Source organism: Tupaia chinensis, unplaced genomic scaffold (assembly GCF_000334495.1).
Source record: "Tupaia chinensis unplaced genomic scaffold, TupChi_1.0 Scaffold000057_1, whole genome shotgun sequence".
NCBI lineage: Eukaryota > Metazoa > Chordata > Mammalia > Scandentia > Tupaiidae > Tupaia > Tupaia belangeri.
Window position 1 is genome coordinate 2225854 of NW_006159515.1, and position 20208 is coordinate 2246061.

A 20208-nucleotide genomic window follows, 5' to 3' on the forward strand; every position below is an offset into this window, starting at 1 on the left:
CCGGGTCCGGGACGCGAACTGCGGTCGACTACGTGGGAGTCCAGCGACATAGCCATTACGCTAACTGCTGGTTCCCATTTTTTAAAAAAAATATTTATTTAATTCCATTTGTTATTATTATTATTTTTTAATTTGATCAGAGACAGGAAGAGAAAGGGAGAAAGCAAGCCAGCAGGTCCAGGACTTAAACCGCGGTCGGCCATGTGGGAATCCAGTGCCCCTGACCACCACGCCACCTGCCGGCCCCGCGTATTTTTTATTCTTATATATAATTCTAATTCAAAAAAATACAGAGTGACAAAGAGTTGATCAGTGGCTGCCTGGGGTGGAAGTGGAGAGAGACTGAATTCTGATAAGACAGCAAGCTTCTAGGGCAATGGATATGCTCACTATCTTGCTCATGGTGGTTTCTCAGATCTACAGCTCTAGCACGTTTGGTTTTCTGTACTCTAGCTACACATCAATACATTCTGGGGAGACGGTAGTAAGGAGTTGAAGTTGTCCTACTTCATCCTCCTTTCTCTTTCCTGAGAAATAACCGCCATCCAGAAGCTGGTTTGTATAACCTTTACCTCTATGGTTTTGTATTTTCACCATATGAACATACATATCCATAAAAGCTTTATTATCCACTATGTTCTTAAATTTTACATAAATGTTATATTGATTTTATTAAAATATTTGATTTATACATGTATAAATTATTCACTTGTATTCTATTTAATATTTCATAGTACAAGTAAATTATTTTTTAGATTTTGTTAATGGTATTTAGACAGTTCCAATGTTTCTGAATTACAAAGAATATTATAGTGAGGATTCTTTTACATGTTCCCCTAGATTCACAGGTATTTTTATCAAAGGTTAATATCTGAAAGCAAAATCACTTCATAAGGTGAATTATGCTGATAGATTTCCTGATGTTGGACCATGCCTCTATTCTTGGAATAGATCTGACATGGTTACAACTTTAAAAAAACAAAAATGGGACCAGTAGTTAGTGTAATGGCTATGTTGCTGGACTCCCACATAGTCGACCGCGGTTTGCGTCCTGGACCCGGTGGCTTAAAACTCACGCCGGGCACGTGTGCGTGCGTGCCCAAGATCCCAGGAGGAGAATGGAGGAGAAGGGATTGCGGTGTGGCCAGCCCCCCTGGGGGGTGATTTCTCGCTTTCTGTCTCTCTGTCTCTCTCTCTCTCTGTCTGTCTGGTGAGTGCACGCGTCCTATAGCAAAAACCTCTCCAAAAAAACAACAACAACAACAACAAAAAAACAAAAACAAAAATAAAACACAAACTCGTAGTAAGTTTACTTAGAATTAGGATGCCAGGCCTAATTAGTCCTTTAGCTGTATCTCTAGATTAAATTCTTTATAGGGCTGCTTGGACTACTGGAATGCACCATCTCACTACTTTATACATTTATCTCTCATTATTAAATCTGAAACAGAATACCTCCACTTGTCACAATGGAGAGCAGGTTTCCATCATCATATATATTAACTGAGTAATTCAACATCTCAGCTGTACCAAAAGAGCCATATTCTTGGGCCTCCTTGTAGTTTCTCAATACAGTAGATTTACTCAAGTCTCCATCTTCATTTGAATCAATGCAGGCTCTGTTAATTGAAAAAGAAAAATTAAAAGTTATAAATTTACCTATCTTTTAAAAAATCAGGTAATGTTTCTCTTCTTATCAATCTACTACTTCTACCACAATAAACACAATAACTGCCTGATTTAGACTCCTTTGCTTCAGTTTTGGCAGTACAGACTAGATACGACAGCTTACAGAGATCATTCTTTAAATTGAGCACAAAGGGCTTTAAGAACACTGTGCACCACCTAACTCTAGGTAGAAAACCAACTGGTCACTCAAGAAATTAGAACCAAAACTTAGCCTAGAGTTTCAGAATAATTTAGAATTGGTTTCAGGAACTCAACAGCTTACACAGGCTCCCTAAAACAAGAACTAGGTCGTGTTTTAATCCCACAGCTGTAACAACAGTCTTAGGCAAAAATTTATGTTCTACAAAAAATATTTTCTATACAATTTATATTAACTTTAATGTTTTTTAAATATATAAAACACTTCGGAATATTCTGATTAAAGCTAAGTAAGCTATTATTTAAAAGATGATGACGAGAATGCATGTAATTTAAAGGTCATTATATTTTTAGTTGTTAGACTTCAGTTCGCATCATGTAAAACAACAATTTTTTTTTTTTAAGTTTAATTTGGCAAAGGGTGCAATTCTCTCGTCAGAGACAGACAGTGAGTGAGAAAGCACCTTCTGGGGTGATGGTTAAAACACAATTCCATCTCCTCCATTTTCAGGATTTGGGGCAGGTCTGGGACTTGAAATAGAGTCCGGCAATGTGGGAACCCAGCACGTTAGTCACCACACCACCTGCTGGCCTCTCTCTTTTTTTTTAATGCTAGAGGGCACATGCATGAGGAAAGAAAAAGGAAGGGGAGCAGCATCTCCAGTGGGGCCTGCTCACATTGCAATCCTCTTCCTTCATTTCTCCATCCTGCCAAGATCTTGGGCACACTTAATGCATGCCAAAAATGAAATTGATGGAGGTCCAAGACTCAAATCCAGTCGGCCATGCAGGATCCAAATTCCTCTGCAAAGTGCCCAACTGCTCTGCTATGCTACGAGACTTGATTACAAGCTTTAAGTAAGGAGTCCTGATTTACTAAAACAAGCATACAGCTAAATATTTGTACTAGAACATATTCCTACTTTCATGCAGATAGTAACTCAAGAAGACACAGTAACCAACTCCAAGAAAAACATCTGCGGTCTATGAGCCACTAAGAATGAAATAAAAAAATGTAGATAAATAACTTGGTATAAATATTATTATTACCAGTAGTAATAGAAAAAACAGCAGCAGCATGAAGTGCTTACATTTATTGAATGCTATGTCTAGAAACATCAAATTAAATTTTCACAAAATTCTAAATACTACTATTACCCGAATTAAATGATGAATAAAACCCAGCTTAGGTTCAAATAATGTGTGCAAGGTTGTAAAACTAGGATTCTAACTCCAGGCTGAATTTGAACCACTGTACATTACACTGCCAAGTCTCAACTTCACTACACTGTCTTTACTTAAAAATCATCATCCAACTTTCTTCCTTTGCCCTTAAAATGTTTACAGGAACTGCAACATTCATTTGAGTTACCATCCAAATTGTCCAGCTTCAATTAGGAGTGTTTCTCCATTTAAGAATGACCAGCTCGCTAATACTTTATAAATGTCTTTGAAAGAGACACAGGTATGGTTTACTGTCAAAATAAGAACTAAGATGTTCAAAAGCTTTGATTACAACTACTCAAAGGCTAGTGTGGCTCTCAAACAGTTTTACTGAGTGATACTGTTACATAAACCAAAACTAAGGGTTTCACATTGTTCAGGATACATGAGAACATATTTAAAGGAATGTTCTCTTTTTTATCATTTAATTTTATTCACTGTTAAAATTATTTTTTAATTTGTTATAGTACACGTGCACTATCAGAGACAGAGACAGAGAGAGAGAGAGAGAGAGAGAGAGAGAGAGAGAGAAAGCAAGCTACCCAGTCTTGGACTCGAACCACAACCAAGCAGGTGGGAGTCCAGCACCTTAACTACCATGCCCTGCTGACCTCCATAAGAATATTTTTAAATGAAGATTTGTAAAATAAAGTATACCTCCAGGTTTCACCATCATGCCACACCAAACAGTCATAGACAGGGCCAGGATCACTGTATTTTTTCTCAAAAGAATTTAGCAATTCCACCTGACTTTGAAGTTCCTCCTTGACTAGTTTACTTGTCTAAGCAATTAGAAAATAAACAAGTATTAGTACATTCTGTGCTTCTGAAGTTTTTAACACATATAACCAAAGACACAATATTGTCCAATAGCAAAATCATTTTACCCTGGAAAAAAGTGAGAAAATATCTATGTGACTCATAGTCCAAATTAATGAATCAGACATCAATTATTGTTAACATTAAAAAAAAAACTTCGTTAATCTTTCATGCAGTCACTCACTCTACTTGATTTGGGCTACATGTTGTTGATGTCATTTGATCAGGACATGTGTTAGTGATATACCTATAAGCTGTATAAGTTGTTTCCAAAAGTAACTCTAAAGAAAAAAGGCTATAAAAATAGGTTATCTGTCAATTTTTAGATTTTCATACCAGGACCATTTTCTATTTCAAATTTATTTAACCTGAATAAATAATGCAATAAAAAATAACCAAATTTTTTACAAAATTATCAGTAAAAAAAAAATCTTTTTCAGAATTTGTAAATACATAGAAGGATTTCATGGAGTAAGTTAAATTTTAATTCCATGTCTGCGAATGTAAATAAGTGCTTTAAAACAGATTATGTACAAACTAAATTAATAACTGGCACTATCATATGCTACCTGTCTCCAAAACATTTCTGTAACTAACAGGATCAACAACGGCAAGTTAAGAATCCAAATAAATAGGAAATAACAAGTTTAAATAGAGAATAATAAATTATGAGATAAACATCTTCACACTGAAGCTGAAACAATTATTGTCTTCAAAGACATCCAATAGTTAAAAAAAATATATCCCTCTAGACTCACTATAAAATTACTGAATTAAGACCCAACAAAGCTTGACAAATCATGGCACCTGGGCCAACTCTAGCCTGTGACATGGCTGTGTAAATATAGCTTTTCTAGAATAGCCATGGACGTTCAGTCATACATGACTACGTTTGAGGATAGAAGGGAATCGCTACGTAGTCAAGACAGAAACGTTGAAAACATTTACTCTCTAGCCTTCTATAAAAAAACGTTAGCCACTCATAATCAAAAGCACTTAATGTTTAAAACCAATTTGCTTTCTATGAATAGTGCATAATGAGTATTATCCTAGAGCCAAGAAATGTAGCTGCAACCCCAGGTCAGCCATTTGTTGTTAGTTGTGCGATCCTGAGCAAGTCACCAGTCCTCATGACAACCCTTGAAGGATTACACCATCAGAAACTGTATAATAGGAGACTGTCTTGGTCAGTGGTTATCAAACTTCACTGCAAATCATCATGATTTGAAAGTCAATTAGAAGACATAGTCTACAACTTACCTCACTCTTTAAATCAGAATCTAGAGGACAATGCCCAGAAATCCAAACAGTTTTTTAAAGCTCCCCAAATGATTTGAAAACAATCAACCCATTGGTACCAGTTCCACAAATCACCATCTGGGAACGAGTGTAATCCCCATGTTTGAAAATGAGGACTGTGAGATCTAATATGTTAACTGAACAATGAAATATTTTGAGATCCCCTTTAACAAGACATGATAATGGTTGCATGCTGTTACAGACAATATTAGGTTGAATCATACAAAGTTGCTATTTAACCATTTTTGATCTGCAATTCATATGCTTCATTCAAGTCTTTTTTATAACTATATACTATATCAGATTGCTCTATGTTCACCTAAATTGTAGTGGTGAAAAAACATTTCATTTCTACATGTTCTAAAAATCTTTTTATATCTCTCTTTATTCAATATTTAACATTTATATGTCCTTTGTAAATTGCCAGTTACATAAACATTTTTGGTATATAAAATGTGAGAAAACTGATAATGAAATCCAGATATTCCCTTTCTACAGACTTAGCTGTATATATGTAACACCTGAAGAGACTGAAGAAGTACGAACATTTAATTTAATAGAAAAGTATACAGTGACTTGAAAAGGATGCTAAGCGTACTTTAAGTAGCGGTTAGATTTCCACATAGGTGTAGGCTGGCCAATGAAAAGTTCAACTCTAGCTGTATGTTAATTAAAGCTCCTGGGGAGTTTTAAAAAATAACTGCCTACCTGCAAGGTTTTAATTCCTCTGTAGGACACAAACACTGGCAGTTTTAAAAGTTCTTCATTTAACAGCAACCAGGGTTGAAAATCACTAATACAATTAAATTTTTTATTCAGAAATGATACACACAAGTAATGAAGTAACAGTTCAAAAGGATAAACATGAAGTTGTAGTGATCATCCCTGGGGGATAGCATTATGAAGGCTTTTCATCTGTTACTTTACACACTTGTGCTGTGCAAAGTTATTATATTATATGCAATATACTATTTTCATAACAGTCATTACTTTCATTTTATATATTGATTCAACACCATTTAATGGTGAGGATGTAGGACAATGGGAACTCTCATATACTTCCTGTGAAAATATTAATTGGTAAAACTACTTCATGACCTACCAAAAGACATATAAAAGAATGTTTAAAATAACATTGTTCTTAATAATGAAATTTGCAAATAAATTAAACAGCAGTCTGCAGAATGGATACACTGTGGTACACCTGTACTACAGAATATCATAGAGCAATGGAAATGAACTGCTACAACCTATAACAAGAATGAACAAACATGTAGAGCAAAAGAAGACACACATAAAAGAATACACAGTGAATGGTTCCATTCCACAAAATTCAAAATAGGCAAAAATATCTACACAAAATTCAAAAAAAGCAAAAATATCTAACAGTATTAGAAAAAGGGATGGCTACGGTTTTGGGGAGAAGGAAGAAGTAGTGATTAGGAAGAGGCGTGAGTGCTTGCTTTGGCAAGCACATATACTAGAATTGGAATGATACAGAGAAGATTAGCATGGCCCCTGTAAAAGGATGACATGCAAATTCGTGAAGCATTCCCTATTTAAAAAAGAAAAAAAAGGAAGAGGCATGAGAGGGATTTCCTGGTGCAGCTTATATGGGAGATTCATAACTACACAGTTATGATTAGGTAACTAATTTAAAAGACTTTAAAAACTGATGGTTGTTCATGTAAATTGACGTCTGAGTAAATATTAAAGAAAAATTAGTAAAATTAACTAACTTCAGTGAAAATTTGTGAAACAACAGTTTACTGGTTCTCTTAGAACTCTGGTAATGTGGTTCTAATGTAATATTTAAATAAAAATGACTAGCACCAACTTGAGAAGAGCCATTGCTGCCAACATCAAATTCTTCTTGTTTTCTACAGGCTTCTGCAAGGGCCACTCTGTGAACAGGGTCCCAGATTTTTTCCTTCCGTTCTTTCTGCAAAGACACAAAAATTTTACAATTAGGCTAATGGATAGTCCATAAATCTAAATGGTTGGTATATGTGATCTTCCTGTTACCAATTGTGATGCTACATAATTTTCATGCAGAAATTTTAAAAAGTCCTTCATAGGAGCCAGAGGGGGCATGGTGGTTAAAGCAGCTGGATTCCCACATGGCTGGCTAGCCATGGTTCAAGTCCAGACCCACTGGGTTAAAAAGTCACACTGGGCATGTGTGTGTGTATGTGTGACCAAAATTCTGAGAGGAGAATGGAAAAGGGATTGTGATGTGGCCACCCCCCTGGTGTGATTTCTCATTTTCCCTCTTTTTCTTCTCTCTGATAAGCACATGTGCCCTATGGCAAACATTGAAAAAAAAAAATAAGTCCTTTATAATAAAGTTAATAAAACAATTGATTAAATACTAAAAATTGGTTAGCTTATTCAATATACCTAGGTTTTGGGAGCACAAGTTTACCAAGATATAAACAAATGTCTTTTTAAAAAAAATATATCTTATCCACTCAATTTAAATTCTGTCCCATCTCCCAGAACACATACTACCTACCATGTCAGCAAATCTGACTGAATTTCCAATCATGTAAAGTAAGAAAATATTTGGGGCCTGTACAAAATCGGGAAATGTTGTAGCCAGCTCTAAGCAAAAGGCTAGAGGAAGACTACAGCTATGCTTTCACAGGCCTCCTCCCTTTCTTAATTAGCACCCTCTTTGACTTGATAGGGTTCTGTGTTACTGATATTGACCTTAACTTTTATCCACTGTCTTTATCCCAGACTGTCTCCCAATAGAAGTCTGTTAGTTAAAGAATCTTTCCAGTAAAATAGTCAACTAAGCTAAAGAAAAGGTTCACTTTTTTTTTTCTTTTTGAGAGACTTTTGCTACTGAGTGTGTGTGCTTGCTGGAGAGAAAGAGACAGAAAACAAGGAATCACCTCCCAGGGGGAATGGTCACACTGCAATCCCTTTTCCTCTATTCTCCTATCAGGATTTTGAGCACAAATGCACATGCGCCTGGTGTGAGCTTCAAGTCACTGGGTCCGGGACTCAAACCGCCTTCAGTCCTGTGAGAATCCAATGCCTTATATACTACACCAACTGCTGGCCCCAGTAAGGGTTCATTTTAACTTAACCACACTGTATTTGCATGTTAATCTGTACCCGTTCAACAAAACTGATTAAATTTAATATACTGCATAAAAATGTTGTGACAGCCAGAGAGCCAATTATTTCAGAATTAACTTTTATAATAAAATAGTCTCTAATAACACTTTATATGCATTGTTTGTCCCCATTCCCACCCCACTCCTGGCAAATGATTAGCATCTGTCATGTATGTAATATAGTAAGTAACTTCTCATGGATCACAGACCCCTGGGAAAGCAAATGTGATTAGATGAAAGGGCCCACACTTTTACCCATCAGGCTCGTTTTCAAGAATTGCATCTAGTTTTACAGTTGAAATCTTGGACTTACCTACATCAGCAGTCTTCTAAGCAGCAACATCCACTAAAGGAGCTACTAGCCACAAATTGCTATTTAAACTTAGTTCTTAAAACAGTATGTAAAATTAAATGTTAAAATAGTACATAAAATCAAGGTTTCGATTTCTCACTAGCCATATTTCAAGTTCTCAAAAGCTACTGAAGCTAGTAGCTACCATAAAGGAGAAAGCAGATATCGAACATTTCAGTTATTCCCACCCTCACAGAAAGTTCCATTAAACACCACCATTCTACAGCAAGATACCTGGCAGGCTATTCACAACTCTTGTTTTTCTTTTCTTATTTTTTTAAAGAGGTGTTTGCCATAAGGCACATGTGCTCACTCGAGAAACAGAGAGAGACAGGGAGACGTGAGAAATCACCCCCTGGGAGATGGCCCCTCTCATCCATTGTCCTCTCTGGATTTTGAGCGCACACACACTTGGTGTGAATTTCAAGCCACTAGGTTTGGGACTCAAACTGCAGTTGGTCACATGTGAGAAGTACAACCACTGCACCATCTGCTGGCCTCAGCACAACTCTTGTTATTTCTAACGACAGATCCGTGTTTATGATACTTCAGCAGTCATAGTTCTTTCATTAACACTGAATGATGACTAACTGAAAGAAATGTGGGACAAATTATTATACAAGTTATAAATTATGCTGATTAAAAAGTCTGGACTTCAAATCAACTCTTTAACTATTTTCAAGTAAAAATGTCCTAAAATAAATCCAATAAAAGCCATATCCCATCTCTCAGAAAATATAAATACACGAAAATTTTAATATATTTCAATGTAGTCAGATTCCCTAACCGTATTCATGTACCCAAGAACCATAACTCCTTTCAATGGATAGCATTCCATTGAAAGAAGTCTTTTTTTTTTTTTTTTCTTTTTCTTTTTTTGGAGAGGCTTTTTGCTATAGGGTGTGTGCGCTCGCCAGACAGAGAGAGAGAGACAGAGAGACAGAAAACGAGAAATCACCCCCCAGCGGGGATGGTCACGCCACAATCCCTTCTCCTCCATTCTCCTCTCGGGATCTTAGGCACGTACACACACGCGCCCGGCGTGAGTTTAAGCCGCTGGGTCCAGGACGCGAACCGCGGTCGACTACGTGGGAGTCCAGCGACATAGCCATTACGCTAACTGCTGGTCTCTGAAAGAAGTCTTTTATAAAGTAGACATTGTTTGAAAGCCAACTCACCTCCCAAATAAATAAGTATTAAATCTATTTTTCTTCAGTAGGAATAAAATCTGAAGAAAAAGAAATACAAGGACTTGATACGCCATTGCACATTACCTGTATTCTTTCCTTAAGAGCTTTGGGATAGAAGTCATAGCCATTTTTTATGCCAATATGATATCTGCCTGAGGGATTTTTCCAGCTTGCAGGAATCTATAGAGAAAAGATAAATCATTCACTCACTAAATGCTTCCCAATTCCAATGATTCACTAATGGTGGAAAAAGGCTTTTTACTTTCTAATAGCTCTACTTGAATTAGCAGGCTTACATATTACAATAATATTTTTAATATTCTAAGTAGTCACTTAATATCACTATGGCTTCTTCTTTCTCACTTATAAATAAGATGGTTCAATAGAATAATACCTTTCATTTATACAATGCTCCAAAGTCTATAAAGAGCTTTCAACACATATTACCTTGTTAAACTGCTAAGATCAGTAACATCAGTGATATCTCATCCCCCCCACACCCACTGTATTCTCCCCCATGAAATAGCAGGAAGAGGAAGCAATTTACAGAACTGTCCCTGCACTTAAGAGTTTCTATTAAGAAAAATAACTTCACTCTCCTCTAGAATATCACTGGGACAATACATGGATGCTAAACAAAAACTCCATAAGTTCTTGAGAAAAAACGCTCTACATCTTATAAACTCTTTTCAAATATCTTAGAAAGTATTTAATAACACTTAAAGCTTTTAATTAATAGAATTGCGTAGTATATTCCCAGTTGATAAACAAATAAAACAAAGCTGAAAAAGAAATGAAATTACTTGCACAAACAATAGAAGAGTTTAAAACCCGAACCTAGTTACATCATAGAGAAATTCAGGGTAAAGAATATGGGGTTTAGGGGCCAGCAGATGGTGTGGTAAGGGCACTGAACTCCCACATGGCAGACCATGGTTCAAGTCCTGGACCTGGCAGTTTGCTTTCTCACTTTCCTTCGCTCTCTCCCTCTCCCTCTCTGGTCAAATTAAAAATAAGTAAATAAATAAAGTTAAATAAAATAATTCTTAAAAAAAAATATATGGGGTTTAAAGTCATATAAACTTGACTGTGACTCCAGACTCTACCACAGACTAGGTGAGACCTACAGGCTTCTACTTCCTCATCTATAAGAAAGAAGGTAATCCCTACCTTATGGCTCTTATGAATAATAAAATGCACTGGGCATCAACCAACTAGAAATAATCAAGAAAATGTACAGTATTCATATTCTTTACAATCATAGGACCCTGAACATCAAAAACAGTCTATGAAAGTGTATAAATTATGAGGCTGAACTGTCAATCATTCAGAGCTGGCTGGCTCATTAACCCTCGCTTATATGACATCTTTATCCAACTCATCCCCATGGCCATCATCTAATTATTTCCCGGTGGAAAATTTGTGGGTGAAACTTTCTCACAACTAAAGAGAGGAAAGCAATCATTCACAGAACTCCAAAGATCTATTTAATGGTTGCTTGTTAAAGTCTATATATTACTAAACATTTACTATCAACTGAATCAACTGAATGTTTAGATAAAGTGTAATTTCAAACATGCTGTCATACAAAATAGTGCGTTTCATTAAAAATTTATCAATCTTCTCTAGAGAATAGGGGCTATAAACTTAAATGTTATTGCAACAATCCATGATATAACAATAATAAAGTGCTGCAACAAGAGAAAGGTTAAGTAGTCACTAGCAGGCAAATATTAAGAATATTTTATCACAAGAGTCCTACTTCACAGGTAGCTTTGGAATACTTGGCTGGTGGCAACTTCTTTGTACAAAGAACTTAAAAGCTGTGAAATTCTACATGATTAAATAACTAAAATACGGGACCAGCAGTTGGCATAATGGCTATGTTGCTGAACTCTCAGGTAGTCAACTGCGGTTGAGTCCCAGACCCAGTGGCTTAAACTCATGCTGGGCACATGTGCGTATGAGGCCAAGATCCTGTCAGGAGAATGGAGGAGAAGGGATTGTGGCGTGGCCATCCCCTGGGAGGTGGTTTGTCACTTTCTGTCTCTCTCTTTCTCTTTTTGGTGAGTGTGTGCGCCCTATAGCAAAGACCTCCCCCTCCCCCCCCAAAAAATCAATAACTAAAATAAATGCAGAAGAACCACAATTACTTGAAATACATATAATCAAAATAATCCAAGAGATATCATTTATATCTAATTGTGAATTATGAGCAAAATCTGAAGGGTCCATGGAACCAGGCACTTTCTAAATTGCACCTAAATGTTTTCCCCACATTGAAGACTGACTAGTTAGTTACAAAAGTTACTAAGTTAAAAATTCAGTCAATGGCCCCCACTTAATATATACCAAGTTCCTGCACTCTTAAACAAACAAACAAAAATATATATATATATATCTGAAACCATACTGCTTCTGTTGTTATAGAGTCATAAAATTATACAAAATTATAAGACATATTTTGAACATTATCTTTAAAATTCAGTATTTTGAAATTTTGAAAGTTGTTTGTAAACTGTCAAGAATTATGGATTATGAGCTAAAATTTTTTGCTATGTAAAGTAAATGTTTGTGGAAAAATGTAAAAATAAATAAATGAAAGAAAAAAATTTTTAAAAAAATTCAGTCAATGTAAGTAATAATTATGGTTATTCTATCTAACTTTAGCAAAGCAAACTTTAGTTCCAATTATAAAACATACTATTTTACATATTTAAGTATTTTATATAAATAAAACTATTTTTGGTCCCTGAAAATCAAATCTTCACATTTTGACTATTTTTAAGTTGCTATCTTTTTTTTCCTCCTTTTTTGGAAAGGTTTTTGCTATAGGGTGCATGCTCTCACAAGAAAGACAGGGAGAGACAAAGAGACAGGAAGCGAGAAATCACCCCCCCAGGGGGGCGATAGCCATGCCACAATCCCTTCTCCTTCCATTCTTCTCTCGGGATCTGGGGCATGCATGCACACGTGCCTGGCATGAGTTTAAGCCACTGGGCCCAGGACTGGAACTGCAGACAACTACATGGGAGTCCAGCGACATAGCCATTTTGCCAAGTGCTGGTCCCTAAAGTTGATGTCTTTAAAATGGTTCTAATTACATGGTAATTAGATATTCATATTATTTACATTATATTGATACAATGTAATGGGTCTGATTTTCATGACATACACAATCTCTTCAATTACTAATTAAATTTTATTTCTCTCTCTAATTGAGAAAATGCCTAACCCACTCAACATTTTTTTATTCAGTCAAGCATTACCATGAGTATGCTTGTATCCTGCAATGAAACCCTCTTCAGGCTTCTTTTTGCCTCAACACACCTTCAACCTCATCAGCCTCATAGCTCATCCCAGAGCACACACACCGTTCCTCCGGCCTTGGTGGCATCTACACACTGTGCTAAATCTAGCCAAATTGAGAATTATCCCTGGGTTTACCTCCTTTTTTTAAAAAAGACAGAAACTTAAATGATGATTTAAAAAATGATTTCTAGGTAAATATCCTAAAATGAAATAAGCACTGGCTCTCTTCCAAAATACAACTAAAATTAGAATACAGAAGAAGAAAAAACAAAACAAAAACCAGAGGGATGGAGAGAACAGGAAATGAGGCTTCTGAATGTCATATTCTGAAGGCTGCAAAGTGAAAGAAGACACTGAAAATTCATGAGGAAATTACAGGGTATTAATAATGGTATTGGGACAACTAGATTTTCCTATAGAAAAAAGAAAACAGGACTCCTTTAGCATAAAAATTAATTGAAGGAAATTTTTAGGACCCAAAAAAAGAGAAAAATTATGAAGCTTTCTGGAACTACAGAACAACATGTCATGATAGAGGGGTCTGAAAATATCTTTGAACACAAAAAGTCCTATTAAAAAGGCAAAGACTGATATTCTACTAAATGTACGAATTTCTGTTCAGCAAAAGACATCTTGTGGAAAGTGAAAATACAAGTATACAGTCTATCTGTACAGAATGGGAGAAGACACTTGCAACACCTATAATCAAAAGATAGAACATATAGAAACTGTACAAATTAGGAAAGCATAAGTGACCTATAAAAAATAAGGCAAATTAACTTTAATAGGCACCTCACAAAGGGAAATAAAAACACCTAAACACATGAAAAAGTGTCAGTCTCATCACCAATTAGGAAATTACAAACTAAAACCACAATATCTAGATTCCCAGCATATTTCTGAAATTAAAAAGTCTGAAAATACCAAGTGTTGGAAGGGTAGTACAACTATTGTCACTCTCATACACTGCCAGTGAAAATGTATTTTAGTACAGCAGTGAAACCAGACAGTACCCAATCCTAAACATATGCTATTTTTTCCTGTATACACACATATATGTTTATCCTTGTGATAAAGTTTAATTTATAAATTAGGCACAAAAAGAGATGAACAACAATAGCTAATAATAAATGAGAACATAAGAACAATACACTGTAATAAAAACTATGTGGAAATGTGATGTATCTCTCTCTCAAAATATTTAGTTGTAATGTACACGTCTATTTGTAGATCCTAGTTAATCATAGTTAACTGAAACTGCGAAGGGCTACTACATAAACACTTGAAAAAGTTGTTTGGCATGACCTAGTGAAGTCCTATCTCTATGACTCAGCAATTCCACTCCCACGTACACATCCTGCACATACGTGCATAGGACACATACAGAAGAATGTTCTCTAAATTGTTAGTCCTAAACTGGAAACAACTCAACTGTTCATCACAGTAGAATGGACAGAATGTAGTCTATACAAACCATGGCATACTGCAAGACAAGGAAACTGGACGTATCACTACTACATGGAACAATATGGACTGATCTCGAAACTCCCAACCTCACAAAAACCAAAGGAAAGAAAATGAATGACAAAGAAGTTAGACCATTCACAGAAAGTTCAAAATCAGGCAAAACCAAACAATATCCATATAGATAAATAAGTAGATAGGTAAACAGATAGATAAAAATACTAAATAAAAAAAAAATGATTATCAGAAAAGTTGAAGTAAGTTGCTATCTAGAAGAATTTAAGAAGTTTCTGATGTATGGCAACATTCTTTGCCTTGATCTGGGTAGAAGACACAAAGGTATTCATTTTAATTATCCCTTAAACTGTATATATGTGTTTATGTACTTTATGTATGTACATATTATAAGAAAAAGTTTTAAGGTTCTATTCACTATTATGTTTCTACTTGCACAAGGAAGTACCACTGACTTAAGTAACTAACCGTTAGTTTCTCAAGGAGGCCTAGGAGAATGGTAATACTGGAATGTCCAAAACCACTACCTAGTAGTTGATCTTAAACTGGGAGAACAAGACACTACCAGCAGTATACAGGCTTTTTTGAGGAAGATATAGAATATAGACATTTAATTCATTTTAAAGGATGATTAAGTTTAAAAAGTTTGAAGGATTTATTATGGTGCTTTCTTAAAGTAATGCACTACAGAGTTCAGAAGGAGCCAGATGGTAGTGCAGCAATAAAACGTATGCTCTACAAGACAAATCTATGTGGGAAGATCGCAGGTTCGCATCTGGAGACCTCCATGAGTAGGCCTGTCATGCTTGTGCCCATATCTGGGGCTGGCTGAAGCTGGGGGTGGAATCCAGCACTGAGACCCTATCAAGTGGTGCTGAATTGCTCTCTCTCATGAAATAAAGTTAAAAAAAAAAAAAAAAAAAAAGTTGAGGAGCTCAAACTAGTCAGACACAAATAAGTAGTAATCCATCTTTGTAATGAAAAATTTAAAGTAAATGTGCATGTGGATATGTTTTATGTGTGGATGGAGAGAGGGGTTGTAACCAAGACGACTGGTGAAAAGTTCATATAAGGAGCAATTAGATTTCCACCACCTCATCACACATCCTCTCCAAAATTCCCCAACCAGACACACTTCCCAGTAGAACTAGAGAAAAGGTGAGATGCCAACTTTCTGGAGAGGTCTGCACAACAAAGGAAAGAGAAGAGATGTATGGGAAAGAGTTTCCAAGAGTTCACTCCAGGCCTGGTCATGCGTGTCTCCCTGAATCCTGCCAGCTAGGCTCCTGTTTCACTTTTCCCCCTAGATGCCAGGCCAAATGGGCTAGTATCTTCTAGGTAACTTAGCATCCGAATAGAAAACAAACACACTGCACACTGACACATTGGGGTCCCCAACAGTATAATTAGCCTACAGTAAAACCCACCCAAGGGAGCTTTCTGTGTTTTACTAAACAAAGAGACAGCCAGGGATGATTAGACACCTAAGAAAAGTATCTAAAGTAAAAGCAGAGAATAAGAAAGGAGAAAAGGAAGAAAAGGAGGCCAAGAAAGAAAGAGAACATAGGGTGAAGAGAAAAAGAGAAAGTTGGAGGAGGAAACAGAAGAGGAGACTAAGAAATGAGACTACTAGAAGGAGGAAGGAAAATAAAAAAGAAGAAACAATACAATACTTCTGAAAAATTTTTAAATGTAACACTTTAATAGAAATATAATGTTACATACATGACACAAAAATATGCTCCAACTGAACATGAAGCTGCTTTTGCAATCAATACAGGCAAAATCTAACAAAATTCATATAAAGGTTAGAAGATAATGCTGAGAAAATCTCAGGAAGGAAACAAAGGCAGTAAGGGCAAAAGAGAAAACCATAAGAAACTTGAGGATCAATGTAAGAAACCCAATGTCCAATTAATAGGAGTTCCAGATAAAGAACAGCAAAGGCAATAGGGAGGACGTTAACCAAAGGACCGTGAAAGAACATTTCCTGGAAATAAAGAACCTGAGAGTTAAACCCTCTTCAGCATTCTATAGATAAAGTCTAAAACTAAGGAAGAAAACAAAACAAAACAAAACAAAAAAACCATTCTTAAGAAATAAAAAGTATGAGCAAGTGACTTAAAATTCTGAAAAGAATTCAAAGTAGTACAGATTTAAGTTTGGTTGAGTTGACATCAGAGGAGTAAAAGGGCACAGGCCTAAACTTTTCTTGTTAGAAGTCTTACAGAAATAATAGTTTTTAAGGGTGTGTGTGTGTATGCGCTACCTTCATGAGAGAGAGAAAGGAGAGAGAGAGAGGGAGAGACAGTCACCCCCAACAAGGTCTTCACGCCACAATTCATCTTGCTTCAGCTGGCTGGATCATAGACATATTCAAATGCCTGGTGTGCTCAGAGAGGTCCTGGATGCAAACTCAGGGCCTTTTCCATGTAAGTCATTTTCTTAACACAGTGCCACTGACTGGTCCCAGAAATACTTGTCTTTTTTAAACTGTGCAGAAAAATTTAACACAAAAATTAAAAGTCCCACAACACTGAGGGGCTGAAAATACTTAATGGTAGAACTAAATAATGTCATCGAGTTGAGAAAACACATAAGTTATCAATCTCATTAAAATCTGGAATCTTTATTTAATAGCAAATTGCTATGTTATCTATAATTCTACTTTTGAGCATTAGTTATAGGAGTTCATGTGGCTTACCTAAAGCATGATTATTATAGCTATTTAAAGATAAATGAAAATAGAGGCTAGTAGGTACTATAATAGTTAAGGGCTCAGACTCTCACATGGCTGACTGTGGTTTGAGTCCTGGACCTGACGGCTTAAAAATCATGCCAAGTATATGTACGTGTGTGCCCAAAGTCCTGAGAGGAGAGTGGAGGAGAAGGGATTATGGTGTGGCCATTCCCCTAGAGGGGGATTTCTCACTCTCCTTCTGTCTCTGTCTCTCTCTGGTGAGCATGTGTGACCTATGGCAAAAACCTACAAATAAATAAGAATAAATTATGATTCTGAATTTGCATAACTTCTAGGAATGCACTATTTCTTAGAGTAACATAATTCACAAGAATCCCAAGTCCTCTTTAAAACATATTCCATTGGGTCATCAGGAAAGCCATGACAGGTTTATGCATAGAAAAACACAGAAACATACATCATAACTTAATAAATAAGTGACCTAATAAATAAGTTGACTGGGATGGGAGGAGACAAAACTCAATTCCCCTGCAATTCACGATCTTATTTTAAATAAAAATAAACAATGTCTTAGATTAGATTGCCATAAGAAAATACAGTAAGCTGGGAGACTTTAAACACAGAAATTTATGTTCTCATAGTTCTGGAGACTAAAAGTTCAACATACAGGTGCCAGCATTATGGAGTTCTAGTAATGGCCCTCTTCCTAGCATGCAAAAACTGCCTTCTTGCTGTGCCTTCACTTGGTTTACCGAACAGGCTCTCTGGTGTGTCATCTTACAGGGGCACTAATACCAAAATGAGGGCTCCATCCTCATCTCATCTAACCCCAGCCACTTCTGAAAGGGCCTGCTTCCAAATACCATCACACTGGAGGTTAGGGCTTTAAAATATGAATTTTGGAGGGACATTCAGTCCATACAAAAAAGTAAAGGAAGCAAAATGTGTATATTTATACTTGCTGCCTGAACATAATAGGCATATTTCTAAAGTGAGCCAATCCTTTATATAGTCCCTCCTAGTGAAGGTGGGGACTGTGAATAAATGGGATATCACTCTCATAATTATGTTATGGTACATAATGTGGCAAAGGTAAAGAGATTTTGTATATTCAGTTACGGACTTTCAGTACATCAGATTATCCTGACCAGGCCTGACCTAATCAGGTGAGATCTTTAAAAGAGGGACTGGGGCCATTCCCAAAGTCAAACAGATTCTCCTGCTGGCCTGAAGAAGCAAGCTATTTACAATTTTACAGCTGAAAGAAAATGAATTCTAACAACCATGTGTACTTGGAAGAGGACCCTGAGTCTCTAATGAGGCTTTGACCTTGACTATAGCCTTTGGAGACCTTAAATGAGAATCACAGCATGCCATGGCCAGACCCCTGACCCATGGAAACGGCAAAATAATGAATAAATGTGGGAATGTACATGGTTCTAAACCGCTATGTGTGGGGTAATTCATTACACAGCACAATACGCTACAAGCTTATCTAAGACATGCCTAACTGTAGTTCAGTAAGAGGCAGGAGACATTAACTGTAGCTCTTCACTATACTTCAGTAACAGCTATTTTACATTTCAAACTAATTCTGCTTACTGGTTTAACAAAATAAAGCACCAGATCACAGTCAAATTCTTGCCAGTCTCCTTACTCACTGGTGAATAGCTCACAACTGCTTTATGCTTGTTTTATAATTATATTTCATGTTTAACTTACCCAAGTCTTTTTACCAGGACAAAGAATAAGACAAAGCCAGTCATTTATGTCTACAGCTACAGGCACCCAGCTAAGTTAACACCCAGGTTCCTGACTCACAGAAACTGAGATAATAAATACTTGCTATTTTAAACCATGAGATTTTGGGGTGATTTGTTATGTGACAATAGTAACTATTAGTCATTTTGTATACAAATATGTCATGACTTTCAAAATTTGTGTACAAAATCTTATACACAAAAATATGTCATGATTTTCCCAACAACTCAAAATACCCTACCATCTAATGTAAACTAAAATAATTGAAAGCATTGGTTTAAAAAAAAAAAAGTATAAGAAAATGCAGTCAATAAGATAAAAGCTCCAACCTTAAGCACTCTTCCTGAAAGACCAATAATTTCACCATCTTTTGGCTCTACTTCTGTAGCAGTATTTACATCACCACTTCCGGTTGTATCAATGATATCGATGATTTTTGGTTTTCCATCAGTTGTAACCTAAAAATTGAGACAATCAGAACATCAATGATAGACTTTAGGTTTTTATCTTAAAAAGAGAATAGTGCAAACCCATATATATGTGTGTGTATGTGTACACATGAATAAAATTTCCTATAAAATCTGCATTCATTTTAAGAAGAGAACTGGAGATGGCCCCATAGGCTAGTCATTGGGAAAGCAAATTTCACGTGATCGACTATAGTTCGAATCCCAGCCTCAGGAGACCATATTGTATATGTATCAGGACATACATACATAGCAAGCTACCAAAAAGAATCAGGCACAGAGGCACAAAGCCTGAAAAAAAGATGACCCCTTACCCTCAAGAAAAAGACAGGAATGTAAAAATCATGGTCATGTGGTAAGAATGCAGGCATTCTGACGCCTTTCCCACCTGGAGAATTTCATACTGTCTGAAATTGAAGCTTAATATCCATTTCTTTTTTGTTTTTTTTGGAGAGGTTTTTTGCTATAGGGCACATGCGCTCGCCAGACAGAGAGAGACATAGAGACAGAAAGCAAGAAATCACACCTCAGGGGGGATGGTCACGCCGCAATCTCTTCTCCTCCATTCTCCTCTCGGGATCTTGGGCACGCACACACACGCGCCCGGTGTGAGATTTAAGCCACCGGGACCGGGATACGAACCAGGATC

The 20208-nt window shown here is 36.3% G+C and overlaps 1 protein-coding gene and 1 non-coding gene across 4 annotated transcripts in view; one reads left to right on the forward strand and one right to left on the reverse strand.

The window, feature by feature from the left end:
- TPP2 (tripeptidyl peptidase 2) overlaps window positions 1–20208 on the reverse strand; it is an 81617-nt gene that overhangs the window by 56165 nt on the left and 5244 nt on the right. For all 3 annotated transcript variants that reach the window (XM_006141512.3, XM_006141511.3, XM_014592319.2), the window contains exons 2-6: window positions 19422–19550; window positions 9924–10019; window positions 7007–7111; window positions 3709–3833; window positions 1456–1619 (exon numbers count right to left, since the gene is read on the reverse strand). In XM_006141512.3, coding sequence (XP_006141574.1) covers window positions 1456–1619; window positions 3709–3833; window positions 7007–7111; window positions 9924–10019; window positions 19422–19550 — 619 coding nt within the window. The remainder of the gene's footprint in view (window positions 1–1455; window positions 1620–3708; window positions 3834–7006; window positions 7112–9923; window positions 10020–19421; window positions 19551–20208) is intronic.
- On the forward strand, window positions 6625–6732 carry LOC114009979 (U6 spliceosomal RNA). The gene has a single exon (XR_003551377.1). It is a non-coding gene; the product is annotated as a U6 spliceosomal RNA (small nuclear RNA).